This window comes from Rissa tridactyla, chromosome 10, assembly GCF_028500815.1.
Source record: "Rissa tridactyla isolate bRisTri1 chromosome 10, bRisTri1.patW.cur.20221130, whole genome shotgun sequence".
NCBI classification, from domain to species: Eukaryota; Metazoa; Chordata; class Aves; order Charadriiformes; family Laridae; genus Rissa; species Rissa tridactyla.
This window is the reverse complement of record NC_071475.1, coordinates 4,924,229-4,944,815: the sequence shown is the minus strand read 5'-3', so window position 1 is coordinate 4,944,815 and position 20,587 is coordinate 4,924,229. Positions and strand designations below refer to the sequence as shown.

Genomic DNA, 20,587 nt, shown 5'->3' with positions numbered 1-20,587 from the left:
CTCAGTCAATAAATGTAGAAGAAAACAGAACTAAATGCAGAATTTCTCTATGTCATGACAAGCATCTGTCACGGAGCATCTTAGCCAGCTTCATCCAGTTTATCCGTGTGCCACAGAAAGGCTGCTGGGAAGCGCCGAGCAGCCATAGCTAATGTTCATAATGAATTATCACCACTGTTTACAGGGGAAGAAAAATACCTGGCAAGCATTTTGTCCTTACCAGGATTGAGAATGGGACATGTACATCCCCTGTTGGTCCAGGATTCTGGGTAAATGCTTCGGTTGCTCCGAGCAATTTTCACTTTTCCTGATTTCAGGACCTTCTTCACTTTCACAACAACTTCTGCGTGGGTCCCTTTGTCATGAGCTGATAGGATTCTTGCTTTTATCACTGCCAGAAAACATATCAAGATAGGGACCAACCATGAATTTCTAAATGAATTTTCATTCATGCTGCTAAAAGGTAGAATTTTAACACCTTGAGAGAAGACGTGAAAAAAAAGCTGCAGTGGTGCAGAAAGGGTATTCCATCCAGTGCTTGTCCACTTTAGTCATGGTTCTTCTAAATAAATTTGGAGAATAAAAAGTAGATTTTTCTATTGAAGTAGATAACTAATCCTTTCATCATGTTATTTAGCAACTACTTTTTAATGGGCTGATGTCAAATGCTTGGCAATCATAGGAAAGCACTTGTATGTATACATAGAAAGGGTAGAAAAAACAGATCGGCAGCTAACACTCTGATTTTAAATGCGCTGATTCTAGGCTTTATATTTTGCAATTTGAAAACTTGTGTTGAGCTTTAACACTGGCCTCTCAAAAATTTTGTTCTAGGGGAAGGGACGGTCTGCTCTACCGGGAGGAAGTCAGGAAGTTTCCCATCAAACTGCAGGCATGTCACATGGCTAAAATTCCACGATTGCACAACAAACCAGAAAAAGCATTTTTGTTTTGTGGCCTAACATCTGGTTGCCATGATAAATTTCTGTTCCTTTAATTTAATAGGATCCCATAACTTTTTGGCTGGGTAGTCTCATCTAGATCGGCCCCACAAGCAGGCTTTGTTGTGTCATGACACAAGCACATCAAACCTTTGGATCCCAGAGCTTTCTTTTCTTGCTTCATGCAATGGCATGAACCCGGTGTTCATAAACCACAGTATTAAATACGTTCCTGGTAACTAGCGTGGCCATTTGAACCTGCATAATGAGTGCAAAAACAATGGCAGTTTAGATGCAAGGTTTTTATCATTTGTTCTTGATGTAGAGGCCACTGATTTACAAGTCTAGCACTCCTTCTACTGTAAATAGGGAAGGTAACTGAGTGGAAAGGAGACACTGTGGAGCCGTGTGTGAAAAGTGCTATTCAGCTCTGATCAGAAGTTGGACGTGTCACTAGACAAAAAAGTCAGAAGAAATCCTACCTCTTATTTCATGACTTAACCAGTCCTGTCATTTTTCGTAGCTATCAGTTAATAACACGCATAGAGGGGAAATTATCATACCTTGAGGGCATGTCACCCACTTACCGTAAGCGTATTTCATTTGGCAGAAGTCAGTGACACTTCCAAGCACCTTTTCTTTGCACACACACTTTTCTGGCAGGGGAACCACAGAACACAAAGGGTTGGAGAAGAGCCAGGACACAAGAGAAAAAAGAAAAGCAAATGGTGCTCAGTTATACAGTTATATGTATATAATTCCCATAATCTGGATGGACTTTGAAGAGTAAGTTTGATAGTGAACTCAGTTATTTGCAAATCTGTTTCTTGTTAGGTGATACAATAATTCTTCTGAAATCTGATCAGTACTGTCAAGTAAAATGCAGCTCTCATGGGGTCTGTTATACAGTTAAACTGATACTAATAGAGAGATTTGTAAGAATCAGATCCAGGTGTAAATCACATAAGTAGTAATACCCTTGTTTGATCCCATAAGCTAAGAAATGCTGATCCTTGCTGGTATTAAGGTAATGCCCATCTCAGAGAAGTCAAAATATGCAATAGGTGGCACTATTACCTCTGGGTCTTAGGAAGCCATTGATACTGACAAGCGCTGACTTTCATACATGGCAAGCAAAACAGAACTATTTAAGTATTAAAGGCTGCACCTCATTCTATAGCCTGCTTGCTTTGTAACTTTAGCTGGATACAGTGTGCTTTACTTTCTCTCCTGAGCTCTTGTGCTATGAGGAATATCTTACTCTTAAAATCACTTGCATCCCACCCCACAGGTGGTGCATTTCACTGATGGCTGACATGATCTTTTTACAAATAGCATTTGAAGTTCTGCGTGGCACCTGAATGCTTGAGAAGGAGCAGTGTAAAACCATAAGCATTATGATTATAATTACAACAACAAAAGGAGAGTATTTTTTCCACACAATCTTACTCATGATTTACCAATTTCCAAAACCAAAGTTGGATAGTACAGTTGGTTTGGGAAATAACAATGCAAGCGTAATGATAACCTGTATAGTTCAGATTAGCAGATGTTGCCAGCAGATGGGGGCCAGACAAGCTAGAGATGAGCGGGGGACTTTAAGTCAGGGTGGAGAGAAGAAAGAACTGGCAGTGAGTGGAGTTACTGATGGTCCCAGACTCTGGGCTGTACCTGGGTGCCTCAGTGCAGAAAATCCCTGCTCATGGTCGTTCCATTTCCATTCCTCTTCGCTCTCGTTGGTTGGCATTTGCACAAGGTCAGGGATTCGTCCCCCAATGGGAATGTTAAAGAATGGCTCATTGTCATAGCTGGGGGGACACATAAAACAGAAAACTTGGTTAGGACAGGAGATGGGTGGGAAGCAAATGTTTGTAGCATGTGGCTGTATCCAAACAGATGACCTTGCTTTCCTCAGGTTAGGAGTGCAAATAAGAGCAAGACTTCATGCCATATAGGGAGATCACAAGATCTAGGGTTTTATTTAGGCCTTACCACTGCTGATTTAACATTTTTTAAGGTAAATATGTGCTGGACCGTTTTTGCTTTTATTTGTTTGTTTTTACTGAATTAAGTTAGTAACCACTTGTTGACGTCAGTAGGAACTGAGGACAACTGCAGGACCCATTAAACAGCAGTCACTCAGCAAATCATAGGATTTCTGTACTGATTAATGCACATTTAGGGTACAGATGCCTGCCCTCTAGAAACAAGAGGGAGACCTTGTAGTTCATTTTCCCTGGGCACAAATGAGAGGCAAGCACTCCAGACTCTTACATCTATTTCCAAGGCAAACAGGCGTATGTAAAGATGCTGTACATATTTCCACGGCGTTGTGGAGTTGGCTATGATTACTGCAAAAAGTCATCATTTCAAGATTGCCTTGGATAATACAACAGACTTGAAAGTGTGCCAGCCACCAAATGGAATCTAAGAAACCTTTTATGATTTACAGCCACCTTTTCAAATGATTGTGCACCCTCCAGCATCCTTCAATTACTGCCATTGCTGCAGTAGTTCAGTTAATCTTTGTTGCATTTCACAGAACCCCATCTCAAAGTGAACCCAAAGGAGGGCTTCTTTACCCATTGAAACAGTTTCCAGTATGCTGGTCGCAGTCTCTGGCACAGTCACAAGGGCGACAGCCATTTTCTCCAAAGCCCCAGTAGCCCATGAGACATCTATCGCAGTTGGGGCCCGCCACACCCGGCTTGCAGTAGCAGAATCCCGTCTTGGGGTGGCATCGCCAGCTTCTGCTGAAAGTTGCGTTGGCTGAACCCATTGGCTGGCAGGCGCAAGCTATGGAGATACGGTAAGAGGTGACTGAGATTATGTGCCCAGGGGTCATCTGGTTAAGTGACATTTTTTCAAGGCTGATAAACTCGTTCCCTCTTCCTCATGCTCAGAAGTTTTGTCAGAACTGGTAAACGTTGCATTGTCAGCCTACATTTGCAATATTATTTTTGTTTCTTTTTAACTCAATAAGCACAGCAAAACAAGTACAACTGGGACTCTTTTATGTATGAAAGTCAGTTCTTCCCTACTACATAAATCTGGACCATACAGGGTTTTGAAGTGGTGGCAAGAAGCCTCCACCGTGTGTTTATTTTTAAAGGGGCTTGCAGGTGATTCACTTTTAAAGTGTTTTGCAAAAAGATTCACTAGCATGGATGAGGTAAAAAGTGGTAGCTATTGCCCATGTTGTCTTTCCTGTGAACACAGAGATTACAAAAGTACTCTTTACTCTGGGGATAGATGTGGCTTATGCAGGTGGTTCAGATGACCTGAAACAGTTTTTCTATTTCTGCCTCAAAAAGGCCACAAATTCCCTTCAGTGTGAGTTCTAAGGGACACATCTCACCATGCAGTATTGTATGTGTGTAAGGAAGCTGATGAAATTTTCTGTACAAATACATGAGCAGATTTGTTACAAGGAAGGTGGACAGAATGAGAGAAGATCTCTAAACTCACTAGATGTATTTTACGTGTAGCTGGAGCTGAGAAAACAGGAGGAAAAAAACCTCAGATCTTTCTAATGCTACTGCTAATTTGACACCAGCCTGGCAACTCAAGGCAACTTGGCGGTAAAACAGAGAGCTACAGCTCCTATGGGCAACTCTGCCTTCACAGACATTAAATTGTCATAATCCCACGCCACCAGTACATCCCCAATGTGACAGCATCGGGGAGTGAGGTAGAAAGTAATATACAGATAGTGGTGCAAAGCCAACACAGTTGACTCCTCTCCATCAGTGCAGAGGCTAGCTGAGATGGTCAAGCCTTGTGCCAACAGCTCTGCAGAGGTAAAATATAAGCAATAAACATACCCACTTATTTCTGATATTCAAACAAGTTTGATTAAAATGAGAACTGAGCTGAACTCCAGGCCTTCATATTTCACCTCTTTTTCGTATTAACAAAGCGGCATAGCCTGGCTTTTGCCTGTAGCAGAGACTGAAAAGGAAATGCATCGCTACTTCATCCATCTGGAAGAGGGCAGAAATAAAAATCTTGTGGCTAAGACCTGCTTTAACAGAGATTTTCAGTTAAATGTTGGACACCCAAGGTGTTTAGATAGCTTGGATCAGGGGCCAGCCTTTTGGATGCTTATCTGAACCAAACATGATCTCCAAAGCTTTTGAAGTTTGCCCATCATTGCTTCTAATCAAACTACTTTTCTTCATGAGCTCACAGATAAGAGACCAAATGAACACTCATTCCACACATCATTTTCCAAGGGGAAGGGACAAGCATATGACTATAAAGAGTGTTAAGTGTAGCAGAGACAGATTCACTTTCATCTGCAACCCCATATTTGATGCGCAAGAAAAGAAAATATCTTTTGAAAATAGTACGAGAAAAAGGGTGAGCAATTTTGTATAAAGGACATTTCTCTTATGATGTGCTTACTACGTAGTTATTTTTTCACCATGTCCTGTGTTCTTTATGCCAATATTTTTAATAATATTATTACACTCTGCTGTAGACAGATCTCAGTCTGTTGTTTTCAAGGGACACTAGCACAATAGCCTAAGGACAGAAAATAAGCGTGCTGTCATGGGCAATGTACTCAACACAATGAGCTGGTTGGCGGATGGCAGCAGGCTCGCCTGTTTGCCACAAAGCAGTCTTGACTTTGGGAGCAAACCCAGGGATTTTGCTGTCAGTTCTGGAGAGCAGGTGTAACAACGAAGTGCTCATTAGCACTGACAGTTTCAAAGGCAAGTTCTGATTTGTTGCTGCTCAACTTGAATTATTTTTGCCCAGATTTTTGTGGGGCTGACTACATCACCCTAAAAGAGGAGACACTTAGTTCTGTCCATCACTGAAAAAAATGCATGTCATAGATTTGGGGATGAGGAGGGGAAACATATGCTCCCTTTACTGCAGACAGGTCTGAGCCACAAGAAGTAAGAGGTTGCTGACACCTGGGTTGGCTGGAATCCAGGTTTCTTATTTCACTGTAGTATCTCCGTATGTAGGATCTACTTGTGGATTTTTCACCTTAAATTTTGTGTATTTCTGCAACTTCTGGGTCTGTCTTTATTCCCATTTTATTTCTGGTTTTCAGGTTTCATCAGTTAGGGTCACATAACAGATGGGTAAATCTGCATCATTAGACTACCTATCACTGAGACTAGATCCTGATTCAGGAAGATAAGACTTTCTCCCGTCCTATCCCTGAGGGAAAGTATTACAGGACAGTGATTGACAGCATTGGCAGAAACTGAGGAGGAGGAAAGAAGTCCCCCCCCCTCCTTATTTTGGGGGTACAGTTCAGGAAAACTAATGTTCCCAAATGAACTGTGGGGCATATTCCCCAGTTAGAAACTGGTACAGCTTCTGGTGGATCAGAAAGCAAGCTGAATCAATAAATGTACAACACTTTCAGATGAGTTATGCAAGTGGCTTGCAAACGCTTTGCTCAGTCTGTGTTTATTTAGCATTTCAGCTTGGGCGTGTACATTGTCTGGCTTCCAGAGTATTATGGCCAAAATCCCAGTTGTGCATCTAAGGTAACTCCCAAAATAAGAGCCCACATGTCACATGCTGTTGATGACTGTTTTTTATCTGCTTAATAGTACCACAGATTTGCACATAAACCTCACAATTAAAGAAACATAAAAGCAAGTTTCCAAAACTTCATGCTTTTACATTTACCAATATTTGACAACACAGCATCTTTCCCTGCTGATTTTTGCTTCTTTTCTCTTGGCAAACCCTAGTTTTCTCTCCATCCGCCTCCCTGTCTAACAAAACACCAGCCGACACGACAATGGCCTTGTTTGTCAAAGGCATCATCAATTATGTTAGGGACGGTGTGCAGACAGTTCTGGCTCAGAGATGGCTGGTTTATTTGGGTTCTCCCCTTGACAGCAGGCAGTGTAATGAAAAATTTCGTCATTGTACTTTAGAATTGGCTATCAGTCACAAAGTATCACAAAGCATCCTCTTGCCTTTCAGTCTCGCTCCTACACTAAGTTTGTTTTGTCAGAAACTACTGTAAAAAGGAGGAGACAAGGAATAATGAAAAATGAATAATTCATACAGCAGTCTCCACTCAAGTCCTCAATAAATCTGTCTGCCCTCAACAGCTGTCTTTCCCACGTAATTAGACACAGATGTAAAATATAATATTGGTTGTAATTATATGGTCCCAACTTACAGGAAAATAGCAAGTGCTCCAAGTCACTCAGTGGACTTTGAGGTATCTTGCCTTAAACTTCTGTCTAATTATACTGCATAAAATATAGCTATGAGCAGACTCTGGGCATTTAATGAAAAACAGGCAAAATGAAAAAAGAAACAAAGCCTTTTGTATCTGAGATATATACATGTGCATCTTTGGAGCATGTGACCAAATCAGGGCAATTTTTAAAGCATGTCAGATGTGGGGATTGACTCAGCCAGTAATGTTTCTTAAATGAAGGAAATAAGATAGACAGCTGTGTGTGTGGTCAGGCCTGATTAAGACAGACTTTGAACCAAGATGTGATCAGGCCTTTGTGATAATACAATTAAAAGTTCACTCCCTCTGCTCTGAAGTAAAAGGAAGAGAAGCAGAGCTTTTCAGAGTGTGTGTGCGCACGTGCATCTGGGCACATTTTAATTTTCAACCCTTGTGCTTAGAGTAAAAAGCTTGTTTTCCTGGAGACTGTTTTTAATGGGTCTACATGCTTGCATTATTTTTTAAGCTAACCAAAGGGTGAGTACAAAAGATGGTGCCATTTCAGAAGGATCCCTTAAGCCTCCAAATAAGCCACAGGAAAGAGCCAAGGATACAGCAGCTTTTCTAACCATTGGTTAGGAAACGATTAGGCTTCCGAGTCAAAGCTCCCATACAAGTCTATATCCAAACTACTTAATCCTGTGTTGTCACCCCCAATAACAGGCAGGTGTGTGCCTTGCTCTGGGGCTCTTTTCATGCCTTTTTTTTTTTTTTTTTTAATATAGATCTAAGCAGTGTTACAACAAGGCTCACGATGTGACTCTCATTCATCCCCAGCTGCTAGGAACAGGAGAAGCAAAGGTATCAGGGGCAGGCTACCTCTGCAGAGAAAAAGGAATATCAGATATTCATATAAAATTTCAACAGATTTTTTTTTTTTTTCCAAGGGAATGTCTTTGCTGTCTCACACTGGAGGGTCAAAAAAGGGTGGTTTGGATAGTGCCAGGACATCCAATTGTTATACAACTTTTTTTCCCCAGCAGTGATTAAGAGAGAATGCTGTTCATTATTATGACTAATGCTTAAAGACTCTTTCTGGGCCTGGGCAGTGTCCTGTTAACTTTCTGGGAGCCTGAGGGGGATGTCACAGCTGAACCTAGACTTTGCTCTGGATGGCAGAGCACTCTTCAAGCGTGCTTTCTCAAAGGGATTAGCACAGCATTTCATTCAGCTTTTTCATCAGATTTCCTTTCCCAGCTCAGTATCTACTGTACACAAGGGTCAAGGTTTGATCTCCCATTGAGGTGTCATCCCCCCCGCCCCAAGTTCAAAATGGGAAGCTGAGGACCAGGTTGCTCTCAGCAGAATCATCCATCCAGTCTGCTGTTTGCGGTTTATTACTGTTTTCAGCACTTTCCCAGTGGGTGAGTTTTTCCACTTAGTGTTGTTAGTCTGGCACTGTTTGCCTGGTTTTCTCAAAGTGAGATGATGCCTTGGAATTTGTACACCTAAATCCTCAAAAACATGCTAATCCAGAAGTGGCACCTCTTCAATTTATGATCAGCAGGCTTAGGTATGAGAGAAATGTACCTGGTAGTCTAAGTAAATGTCTAGTTTTTTTACATATTAGCAACACTCAAAACAGTAACTGCTTTTTACTGAATAACCAGAGTTGTTTTCAGGGTCACACAACCTGAACAATTTACTCAGACCACACCAGATTAAGTTTAATAGCAATGCAAGTTTTGCAACCTGAAAGAGAAGTCCCTCTGGAGAAGAGAGGCTCTATCTTACATCTTGCATGAGGACTTCCAGTTTAATATCGGCTCTGTGCATAAGGAGCTCATGATGGTGCTGGAGGTGAAATCTTCCCTCTATCAGACTGCATCTGTTCTAACCAAACCAACCCTGCCTGTCTGCACTGGTGTGCAGTTCCCTGAAACTTAAAGTGAAACGTTCCCTGAAAACTTTCTGCAGAGGTACAGCATAACATGAAGGGCACACGTACACACTGCCTGCAAACCACATGGGTAAGCGTTTGGGGATCAGTTCTTTTGTCATACAAAACACTACCCTATTAAGGTAATTTGTCAAATGTCATTATAGGACTTCTCCTCCTCACCTTGAATAAAAGGGAAAAGGCACAGACTAACCACCTCCCTCCCAGGTTTCTCTTAACTCTGTAGTTATTACAGGTACAAGCATTGTGCACACATCAGTCTGCTGAAAAAGTTGAGGCTCTCTAGAGTGAGCTGCAATACCCTTTCCTTACATCTTGATGTGACAAGCATTCATGCATGCCTTTATGCACCCGTGAAAGATCCCATTGACTTAAATCATGCGTAGATAGGGTCATACTTACCTATTGCAATAATGCTGAATCAAACCTGTTAGATTCATCTCTACCAACAGAAACTCTAGTGCAGGCTAGTGATCCAGAATACCTCTTAAGTCAAGGAAGAGAAATAGATATCCTCTAGAGGGCAATTCAGCTCATCTATCATCTCAGGCATCTATGTTAAGCTTCAATAAGTTATTCTCTAGAGGTCCCACTGTTTCTCCACTGACTGTACAGGGAGCTTAATATAACTTTCAGGTGGCTAAAGTGGGAGGGAAGCTATCTAAGCCTGAGCATGCAAGTCAGAGCAGAAACAGTTGCATTTGGGGGCCTTCTGCTGGCAGCAGCATGTTCCCAGGTGAAAGGAACATTATTGTGCTTGACAAGCATGATAGGAATAAAGCTCTTTTTTTACAAGGTGAATTTCTGAACAGTTTTTCTTTTGCTATGCAGAGTATTGGCAGGAGGTACTGAGAGGCCTGTAACCAGACCAGACAAAAGAGGCAGAGTCAAGGTCTGATTTCATCCAGGCAGGCTGTTCTAAAGTTTCCACACAGATAGGCTGTATTTTCAAACAATGTTTTTTCCTCTTCTCTGCTCTCCAGTGCTCCTTGACTTTAGCAGTTATCTAATATTACACATAATGTTGGTTACTACAGCATCACCCTGCTGTTAAATACAAGAGTTCATACACAGATTCTTTCAGGTACTCCGAGATTGAAAACTAATCTTCTGACACAACATTTTATTCTCGTTACAGTCCTTCCCTGTAGCAAATCTGCTCAGAGTAGAAACAGGACTAGAAAGGGGCCACCTTAGGACACTATGGGATATGGGGCGAGTTAGATAAGCTCACCCCGAGTCCTGTCTGCTGATAATGTCCTGTGATGAACATTGTTAAATCGAAAAGAAGGGGTTATGTGGAAGCAGTCTGTGCTGGCGCTAAGATCCAGTGGAAAAAATACAAGAGAGCAGAAACATAGGATGTGCTGCGCACAGAAAGTTTAAAAGCAATATCACAGGCCATACAGTCCTAGTGAGAGGAGTGTTTGTAACCTGAGTCTTTACAAGGAATCTTGATGAAGAACATCAAAGGGTCAGGAAAACTTCAAAACCACATGATGCCAGTGGGCATGAGTATAGATGACAGAGGATGAAATTCTCCATGCTGGCAACTGATGTCTGAGCTATGGGGAAGGAAAACTATACAAAGGAAGAAATGAGATGATGTACATTGTTGGAAATAGCAACCTCCCAAATAGATGCCAGATGGAATCAGATGTGTGAAGCCTGTCAGGATAGTCAGGAAATGTTTACACTAAGTAAGGGAGTTACAGGCTATGTTCCAGACTGGCTGGGTGCAAACTACCTTGATCCAGAGGTTGTACACCCTCTGTGTACAACCATTAGTGCCTCTATGCCCGAGTTACTTCCTAACACATACTGCTGAAGTGTTAATGAGGCAATTAATTTGGGCGGTGCACCCCATAATACAGCTGTAGAACGCAGAGATACATCTGAGTGAGCTCTGCTGTATTTGTTCCCAAGTGGATATGCGTGGTCTCGGGCTTCCTACACCTCTTGCAGCCATTACTGTATATATTTATGTGCACAGATGTTGCACAATCATATGGAATTTAACAATAACTTACACATAGGCACACAGTCTTGAGAGATGCAGGAAAAAAACAGCTAAATGGAATGTGTCTCACGAAGAAAGGAACCATATTGTTTTAAATGCAAGCACAAGAAGAACGTACCTTTCCCCAGAATGCAATGCATTTGGAGAACTGTTATCACAAAAAAGAAGTGTGATACCACGGGGAGAAATAGACACAGGAAATCAGGAAGATGCCCTTTGATCAGAAAACTGTAGTTTAGGAAAAGAATACAAAGAAAGGATAGTAATACTCATGAGTTCTATAGGAGTTTTTCTTTCTTTTAATAATTCTTTTAATGATTCTTTCACCATTCATTTGTCTTCACCACACGTAACAATAGTCACTTACGTTTGCAGACCTCTGTAGAAGACATGGGTTTCCCTCTATCTCGGTAATACCCTGGTTTGCACCTTTGACACCGATGCCCCTCTGTGTTATGCTTGCAGTTGTCGCAGACTCCACCACTGCGTTTTCCCGATGCCAGCCAAACACTCAGATCAAAGTGGCAGCTGTCAGCATGGTTGTGACAGCGACACTCTGGTGGGAAACAGGACAGTATATTTCAGGCTCATATAGCAGACAGCAATACTACTCAAATGGTATAATTTTCCTACTGTGAATCATGGAGGAAATATCTGAACAAAACGCATTTCATCTGCCTGCAATGCTTAATTTTCATAATAAATAGAAATTGCAACACAGCATGGGAGTCCCAGCAGGGTCTGAGGAGCTTGTCTGGTTGTGAGCTGTTACAGTAAGACAAACCAATCCAATGGTATCATAAGCCCTTCACAAAACCCTGGAGTGTTAGAACACAAGGGGGATGTAACTGCAGGAAGAACATATTTCTGCCTTGTAAATTCCACTTCCCAATAGCCCAAACAGGTCAGCTGCAGTAAAACAAGTGCATACTGAAGTTTTCCATCAATGACCAGCAATTGTCCTTACCAGTCATTACCAGTTTCTGTAATGGCACCATTAGTGTAAATCGACAGAAGTCTTTGTTAGGGAACTTTGCCTGCTGGCACGGTGAGTGCTCATCCTGAAAGCCTGGATCAGTAAACTCCCTCCCACTTACTTCTGCATTCATTTGGAGCCCCTGTTTTTCCATCTCCTGGCTTCCAAGGCTGATCATTGTATAGTGGTGCACATTTCTCACAGTGGTCTCCTGCTGTGTTGTGTCTACACACACATTTTCCATGGACCTGTCAGGAGAAAGAATACATTCAAATAGCTACAAGCAAGAACATGGTGGAGGGCCCAACAGCCCCACGAGGAGGTGGGACATCTCCTGCACAACTCCCACACAGCTGCCTGGCTTTCTTAAGAAACCCACAGAGCCTGGAGCTTAAACATGTACCTTTGTCTCTTCACACAGTTGCTAACGATGTAATGATGATTTTTCTTCGGTCTTACAGTTTAAATGCACATGGCAACAATTTCTTTTTAACTCTCCAGTTGGCTATTTTACTACTGCATTGGTGAGCAGCCTCTAGACTATTTCCATTGGGTAAACTAACACAGCTTATTTTGATTTAAAAGTTCAGGCAAGAGCATGCAAAGAGCCTGAGCAGGTAGTCACCTCCAGGCAGTATCAAATACCCTCTTGGCTGGCAGAGTTGAGTCACAGGAGAGCAGTCCAACAGAGGATGCTGGACACTGTCTTATTTGACATTAACAGTGGTCTGGAAGAGAGAGTAAATATAGGGCAAGGAAACCATGGATTACTAAATTATAAATTGTTAGAAGAGTGAGCAAGTAATCCTGGACCTCCTAGCACAGTTAAAAATGTAGCAAAAATACTAAACTTGGAAAAATACCAACCAGCATACCCACAGAAAAACAATCCAAACCACACATTCTGTGAGGGGAAAGCACTGATATTTGAAGACACTTAGGTACAGTGTCTTCGCTATACCTACCAACTTACATATGTGTATATATCTAAAAATAGGTTAGCAGAAAAGGCCCAATAGAATTTTGGGCTGTGTAACTAAGCACTGTAACTCCAAGTGGTTAGGAAATCCTACCTGCAATGCTGTGTTCAGTTTTGAAGATCTTGTTACCAGATAAATGAGAAATTGGAAGATGTTCAACAAAAATGAGCAAAAGCTGGCATGGCTGGAGAATGGGGCTTATCTGCAAGCACTGTGTATATAAACCCACATAAGCCAGGAAACAACAGTTTACAAAATATTTGAGGGGAAAACAAAGAAAGAAGTGCAAAAAGCCTTGACTAAAACTGGCTGAATAGTATAGTTCTCTTTGTGACTCTTCACTTGAAAAAATAACTTGCTTCCTCTGTACTTATCTGCCTTCATTAGAACACAATGATTTTTAATCACAGAAATATTCCAGTAATGTCAGTTTTGGGACCAGGTATTCACACCAGAAACCTGACCTTGGAAATGGAGTTAGTCCAGCCTTCAAGCGAAAAGTTACTATTGAAACTGGTTCTGTTCTCACTTTATTTCATGGACCAGGAATATCATAGCCAGTTCCACTATAGACTGTGATTTGGTGCACGAGGTTTGTAATATCAAGCCCATTCAAGAAGTGCTTTGCAGGAGGGTTTTTGTGTTGTGGTTTTGAGTTTTTGGGTTTTGTTTGCTTGTTGTTTTTTTTTTTTAAATTAAGAAATAGGATTCCAATATCTGTTTGCAATGCCTCAGAGAAAGTATTTCCCAGATAAATTGTTTGAGGAAATATCCAGCATAGGGAGTGGGAGAAAGGGAAAAGTGGTACTAGAGGTCATGTTCTATACTCATCACAAGAGAAGCTGCTAATTAGTGGCATGTGTTTCTCATGCAAGGACACGCTTGTACTGGAGCAGGAAATGCACAGAAGTCATGGACTAGACAGAGCCCTCTCTCTCCGTGCACTGTTGAGGATGCTGAGCTCTGTAACCACTGTCACAGCTCTGGCCCGCTGCATGTTACACAAAAAGCAGAGGCTGAAGTTTCATTTTGACTGGGGTGTGAATTGAATCTAATCCTTTAATCTCACCACTAATGTGAGTTATGTTTCTCCATGGCCTTTCCTGAAAGTCAGACTCTCCCTTTGCAGTCCTCCCTTCCCCCATCCCGCATAGCGGGTAGCTTGGGATCAAGAGAGAAATGTTCAAAAGAGCAGTTGCGTGAATCCGCTCCCCTGCCCCCAAACTCATCTCCCTGCAGCAATTTGCTCTCCGCTCCCCTGGTTTCTAATCCTCCCAGACCAGATATGTCATGTAGCTCGCACAGGGGATAGGCTGCAGCTGATGCCATCGCCCCTCTATGGCCAGCTGGCAGATTTGCTGCTGCACAGAGCGGTTGGCTGCCTCCTCACGGAAGACTGAGCACAGACTTCAGGGTATGCATTTCTGTCAGGGCTCAGCACCAGTAAACCTCAGGAGGATACAGCATGTAGCACATTCTGTGATGCCTCTCCAGACCTTTGTACAAGAAAGCCACCCATGTTCAATGCACTAAATAGGATGACAAATTACAGAGACAAAGACAAAAATACTAATAAGCAGTGTCAGACTTCTCCCTATTAGGGTTTGGCTCTTCCTGGCTTATAAGTTCCCCCCTGTGGACACAGGGACTGTTTTCAGAAGCCATAGAACAGAGAAAAGGACCAGGAGTGAGAAGAGATAAAATTAACCTGACCCAGAACCATAGGTTTTGATGTCCCTGAACTTCAGACTTTATCTGAACTTTTCAGCTCATGCCCAAATGAATCAGAACCAAAATCTTGAATCGAGTCACTTAGGAAAACACTAGTGCATTTCAGTGCAAAATTTCTAAGTTGGGCCATTGGATTTTTTTTAGAGGTATATATACAAACTGTGCATTCACTATATAAAAAATTACATGAAAGAAATGCTGAGATTGTACAGTTGGGAAATAGCAGGATTAAACCATGCAATCTTGTTTTAGCCTTGAATGACATGATCAAATATTCATTATTCCACAAGACCCTGTGCTTACAGTGCACAGCACAGATGGTGTGAACACTCATGAACAATTATTCAGAAAGTAAACAGGAAAATCCAGTGAGAAAGGAAGAGTCTGGCTGTTCTTTGGATGTAAGTAGATGTGTTAGTTCACTCATTGCCCACTGGTTTGTTGCAAACTGCAGTTAGCAGAGGCTGTCTAGGAATGGCATGTTGTGGGTAGGACAGAGGCATAAAGGAAGCTTCCTGCCTGTGATCCCTGCTATTGAACAGTTTACCAAATATATGTGGAAGGATGACTGGCTTAAACAAAAGGCTCGAAAAGCCAAGCAGCCAGCAGACAGGAGAGCCACTGAGCAGGCAGAAGTAAACAGCAGAGCTGGCATGGAACTTTTTTAGGAAGCGTTAGATTTGAAGAGTAGTCTTTTTGTATAGGAAAAGAGAATTGATGGGTATTGGGGTAAAGGATAATGGAAGAGAAAGCAAGTCTTCCATGTGTTATCTGTGAATGGGCATCTCATGGAAGATTTTTTCCATGGCGAGTAATCTCATAGGCAGCATTCATAGGTGAAAGCAGCTAAGGAGGAGAGTGCAACATGAGGTGACAAAGAAGTACAGAAAGGAGCTGGATAGGAGAAGAAAGCAGAGACAAACAGCTCAATTAGAACTCATACAAGAAAGGTGATTCATGGATGTAAGTGGCCATTGCGGAGAGACTGGTTAATGCAGGAGAAACTGAGCTGTGGAAGAGACCTGTTGTACTTAACCATGAGTTAAAATAAGGGTAGGTGAGGTGGCTGCAAGTAATAAGACAAACAAATTGTTCTGTTAGAGGGGAAGAGATAGGAGAGGCAGCCAGAGGCCAAAGTCCAGGAAGGAACAAGAATGAAATACAGGATGCTGTGAGATAAAATAGGAAATGGGATATCTGCTTAGGGAAGGAAGAATGTGAGAGTCGCACTCAACGTCAACAAGAAGAGAACAGACATGTCCCAGACTTGCTATTCACTGCTGAAGTAAGTCCACATCTCTCACAAAAGTGGGTCTGAAAAACTAGAAGTTTGTATTCCCTACCAAATGCAAGATCTCAGGATGCACTGGATTACAAAGGTGATCATGCCAAGGTAGAGAAAAATAGTCAGAGAAGTACAGATTCAGGGCAACTGCACTGATATTTTTCTATGCCCTAGAAAGCAGGGTCAGATTTGCAAGAAGATAATGATGATTAAGGAGACAACTGTCAGGGAGCAGCAAGGACCAGTTGCTTTTTAAGGGTTGAAGAGCTATAAGCTGAGGGTTACCACAGCACAGGCTGTACCCTTACTGAGGGGGGGACCATCCTGAGCACAGTGGGCAGAGCAGTCCATTGACAACCCCCCATACAGCAAGAGGATGGACCAGGGGCAATTCAGGAGCAGCAGGAGACAGGCCCAGAAACAAGCTTACAGCATAGGTTCAAAGTCCATGCAGGAGGCAGAATGAGAGACAAGCCACAACACACGAGGGGGTCCACCAGGATGGACGCTACTTACAGCATAGGCCCAAGGTCCATCCAGAAGGCAGAGGCAGGGATGCAGACAGGCATATCTACAGCATTGCTCAAACAGGGACTAACAGCCCAGGGCTGAGCTTAAATGGACCCCCCAAGCCAATGGACAGAGAGGTAGGGATCCCAGGTGGGGCTGGTCAGGGCCATTAAAGTCCTTTTAGTGCCTTCAGGACCCTGATAATAGTTCTTTAATTGCCACTTGATCAATATCATGGGAAGCTTTAGGATATTCGACTGCTAGGAGGCATCTAAATTAAAAAATACTTAAGCTTTGTAGATTAGGAGCTGGCAATCCAGGTGGAGGGAGCTTGAAAGCAATGTGTGAGGCACAGAGACTTACCTGAGATTCATGCCATCAATTAGGAAATGTAACCAGTTTTCAGCTAAAGCCTGATTAGTTTATGACCAGGATTTATATGAATACATAAAAATGTATTGGTACAGCAGGAGAAAGACTGAGATCCAGGAGCTTTCTGTTTCACATCTCTTATATTGCACTTTATCGTCAATGTTGAATATGTGACACTCCATCACTCGACATACTGATCCTTAGATACAAAAGTATTTAGGCCTGTATGGGCTTTTTTCCACAGTGCTCATGGCTGCAATAATTGAGTACTTCAGAAATGTTACGGAACTTATTTTCATGACACCTCTCTTCATCTGCTTCTCCTCATTACTGTGATAACTCTAGTTGCCTCCAAGGATCATTCCCATTCATCAGAGCATCATTGTATTGAGAGTTCAGTTGCTTTGATGAATTTTTTTGAAACTGGATGATGCCTTCCAAAGTTATTGTGGTGAATGGATCAGAAAAATAGATGCCCTGGCAGGCAGGCAGACTGTGTGATCGCGTAAGCCTCCCCGTTCCATAAAACCAGTCTGAGGTACTATGTGCATAACCTGTAATAGTTTGTATTCTTGCAGTCCTGCTTTCTGAGTGCGTTCAGCCAGGGTTACTCATGTCACTAATGCATGTTATGAGTTTTGAAAGATGAAAACTGATGCTTTAAATACTGATATTCTGGCTGCATTAAGCTTCCAGTTTTCTAATCAGCTTTTGCAAAGGGTAGAAGTTTATAGACTGACATACTTGCAGCTAGAGGATATTATTAGTCCAGGAAAGGAACAAAAATGCTATGCTATACTCTCAGTCACCATCATATTAGATTTAGTGATCACTTGAAAGCAACCTCTGCTTTTGTGTCTTGGTATAGCCGCTGTATTCTCAGGTGGTGGTTTCATGATGTAAAGTCTTTGGGGGAAATCTCGATTTGGGACATTTCTGCTTTCCTTATTACTTCTTTCTATGCTATCACCTCCTGCGTTATGCCTGGAGTCATGTGTAAATTGGACTGTGAAACTAAACCATTCTAAAAAAAAAGTTAAAACCACTTTTTTTTTTTTTTTTTTTTTTACTTGGCACTAGTATTTTTGATCTGGATTAATTCCCTCATCTGCCTCACAGTACAGTCGTGCTGTTACAAGTCTGGTATTGCTGCCAAAGGCTTTGATTTGTATGTCTACCACCTGAGCAGCTTTGAATCAGGACACAGAGGAGGTTATAGCTTCATGGATTTTAATGCCAGGATGATCAGTTCCTATCATTTAGCTTGACCTGCTATGCTAAGCCATTAATTTCATCCAGTAGCTCTTCCATGGGACTCAGTAATTTCTGGTTGATTTATAGCAAATAGTTTAGAACGATATCTTGCAACGGTTCCAAGAAATTACATGATACTTATTCACCTTTGACTGCACAAAGTTGCTTCACCTGAATTCTGATCTGCAGCTGAGAGAGTGGACATTTTCCATCTGTTTGTCCAGCAATTTTTTGAACTCTGTTCAGCTTTGTATAATACCTGAAGCCTCTTGCTTTCTCTCTGCCCATTTCGTTTCTTTTACCTTTTTTCCTTTCAGTAAATGTGATCGTTGCTCTTTCTGCTGAGCTATTCTCAGTCTATTTTGGGGCTTTTTTCCTAATGAATGAAGGTTAAATTTGGAAGCCTTCCAGAACAGAGCAACTGTTGCTGATTCAGAGAAAATGTTTGTCTTTGGGCTCTGTATTCACTTTGTAATGTCACCAGAGCCATTTCGGATACAGCAGTTTGCAATGACATCAGAGGCTAGTCCCTTACCTGCGTTTAGTGAAATGCCTCTTTCTGGGTCATTTTGAGTGGTTAAATACAAAACAGCCTCTGCTTTTCCGCTTTGTTTCTATTGCAGTTCAAATTGGCTCTGTTGTCTCGCCAAATTAAGAGATGTATCCATGCAAATTTACAATAAATCCTTCAATATCAGGTCCTGAGGAGAGCACATATGACTTTTAAGAGGCTAAATTAAAAATTTCCTTCAACTTTTTCAAATTCGCAAAGACCTGTAAGAATGGGTGGCTTGGGAGTAAGTCCCAGATTACAGTGTATGCTATAGGTAGATTGACAGTTCAAATCAGGAATGAAAAAAGCCATTATTTTCCTGTGTCACTTGATGGTTTCTGGGAAAAGCTCTAATAAGTGAATGTGTCTAAAAACTAGTATGCATATGGGTGTTTTCTGAGAGGACTGAATTTCTGGCTCATACTTGGTCACTTTGGTAAATTAGGTCTGAGGGAACTTGGCAGGAATAAGCAGAGCTGGGACACTTGTGGCAAGGCCACCTGAGCCCATACGGGTTTTGGTCTCCACAGCAGTGAGTGAATGACCTGCCACCACTTCCAAATTCACTAAATAGGTAATGGTGAAGAAAAAAATCAGTGATAGTGTTTAGTTGAATATTCAGACTGGCATCACTAAGCGCCTTTTGAACAGTAACAAAAGCACGGGATAAATAGACTGGAAGAGGTACAAAATTCATGCTTCGTGTGAGGGAGTATAACTCTGTTTGTGACAGTTTCAAGACACAACTCCATCCTCTGCCTGAATTCCCCTCTGTCAGCCTTTACACACCTGCCTGGCTGTGCCTTACCCCACATTTCACTCTGTTTTCTTATTGTTTTCTTTCTCAGTGCTAACCTGATTTCTATTAATTTTTGGGCTAAGCTGTCCTCGTATTTTTACTGACAGGGCTAACAACTCCATTATCAATCTGTAACAAACCGCATACAGGTAACAGCTGTCACACTGAAACGCAGCCCCTGAGTTAGAGCTGGTCACCGGCTCTTGGTGAGCGTCTTAAGAACGGAGGAAGCACAAAGTGGAGCGAGGCTCAGTATTTTAATAAGTGGATGCCTGAATCGCAGCGTAATGAGTAAATACCACCATTCACGTCTTCTGAAAGTGAATGGCACAAGTGAGTTTGATCTTGTTCAAGGCTTTGTTCCTCATGCCACTGAACAGTCTGGCCTGACTGCCAACGCTTGCTGAAGAAAGACCCAGAATTAGTTTTCAGGTGAGGAGGAAATGCGATAAGCTCTAGATTCTGATATATGGGCAAGGATTTGTGGATTTACAGGTCAGGTATAATGGGTTAGCACACTGTGGGTAGTTCAGAGAAGTTTGGACATGACCTGTTCATTCAACAGGCAAAATAATTCTGTCATTTACATGTAATAAGCCTGACTAACTCCAGCAACTGTCTTGGGTGAGCTGGGTTTCTATTAGTTAATCCACAGTGGCTCTAGGGGTGTGTGATTGAAAATCCACTCCTAAAGTGGGCCTGTGAGCTCTTCTCTGAATTTTTACCTCTGTATTGAGTGAATTTGGCAGCTCCCATTCAAGTGAAATTATGTTGAGTAATGGAATAGATGAAGCCAAGAAAAAAATAGTTTTCTGCAACTTCTCTGCAGATGGCTGCAGCTTGGAGAGTGGGGGAAGGGCAGGGCTGGAAAAGGTGCAGGACCAGCAAAATTTATAAGGAATCTGGGAAGGGAAAAAAAGGGTGAGAAAGTCCATGATTGAGCAGCAAATATGTGAACAGCAAGGAAAGGATCCTAAATGCCTAAAGGGTGCAAAGCTACTCACCAGGACCCTTCCAGCAAAAGCGTGAACCAAGGCAAA

General features: G+C 42.0%; 1 protein-coding gene across 1 annotated transcript in view; it reads right to left on the bottom strand.

Annotated features, from left to right (window-relative positions):
• LOC128915690 (netrin-4-like) overlaps window positions 1-20,587 on the bottom strand; it is a 54,842-nt gene that overhangs the window by 4,499 nt on the left and 29,756 nt on the right. The window contains exons 4-9 of the mRNA XM_054216417.1: window positions 12,185-12,311; window positions 11,455-11,643; window positions 3,524-3,737; window positions 2,613-2,749; window positions 1,529-1,597; window positions 221-391 (exon numbers count right to left, since the gene is read on the bottom strand). Of these exons, the coding sequence (XP_054072392.1) occupies window positions 221-391; window positions 1,529-1,597; window positions 2,613-2,749; window positions 3,524-3,737; window positions 11,455-11,643; window positions 12,185-12,311 (907 nt within the window). The remainder of the gene's footprint in view (window positions 1-220; window positions 392-1,528; window positions 1,598-2,612; window positions 2,750-3,523; window positions 3,738-11,454; window positions 11,644-12,184; window positions 12,312-20,587) is intronic.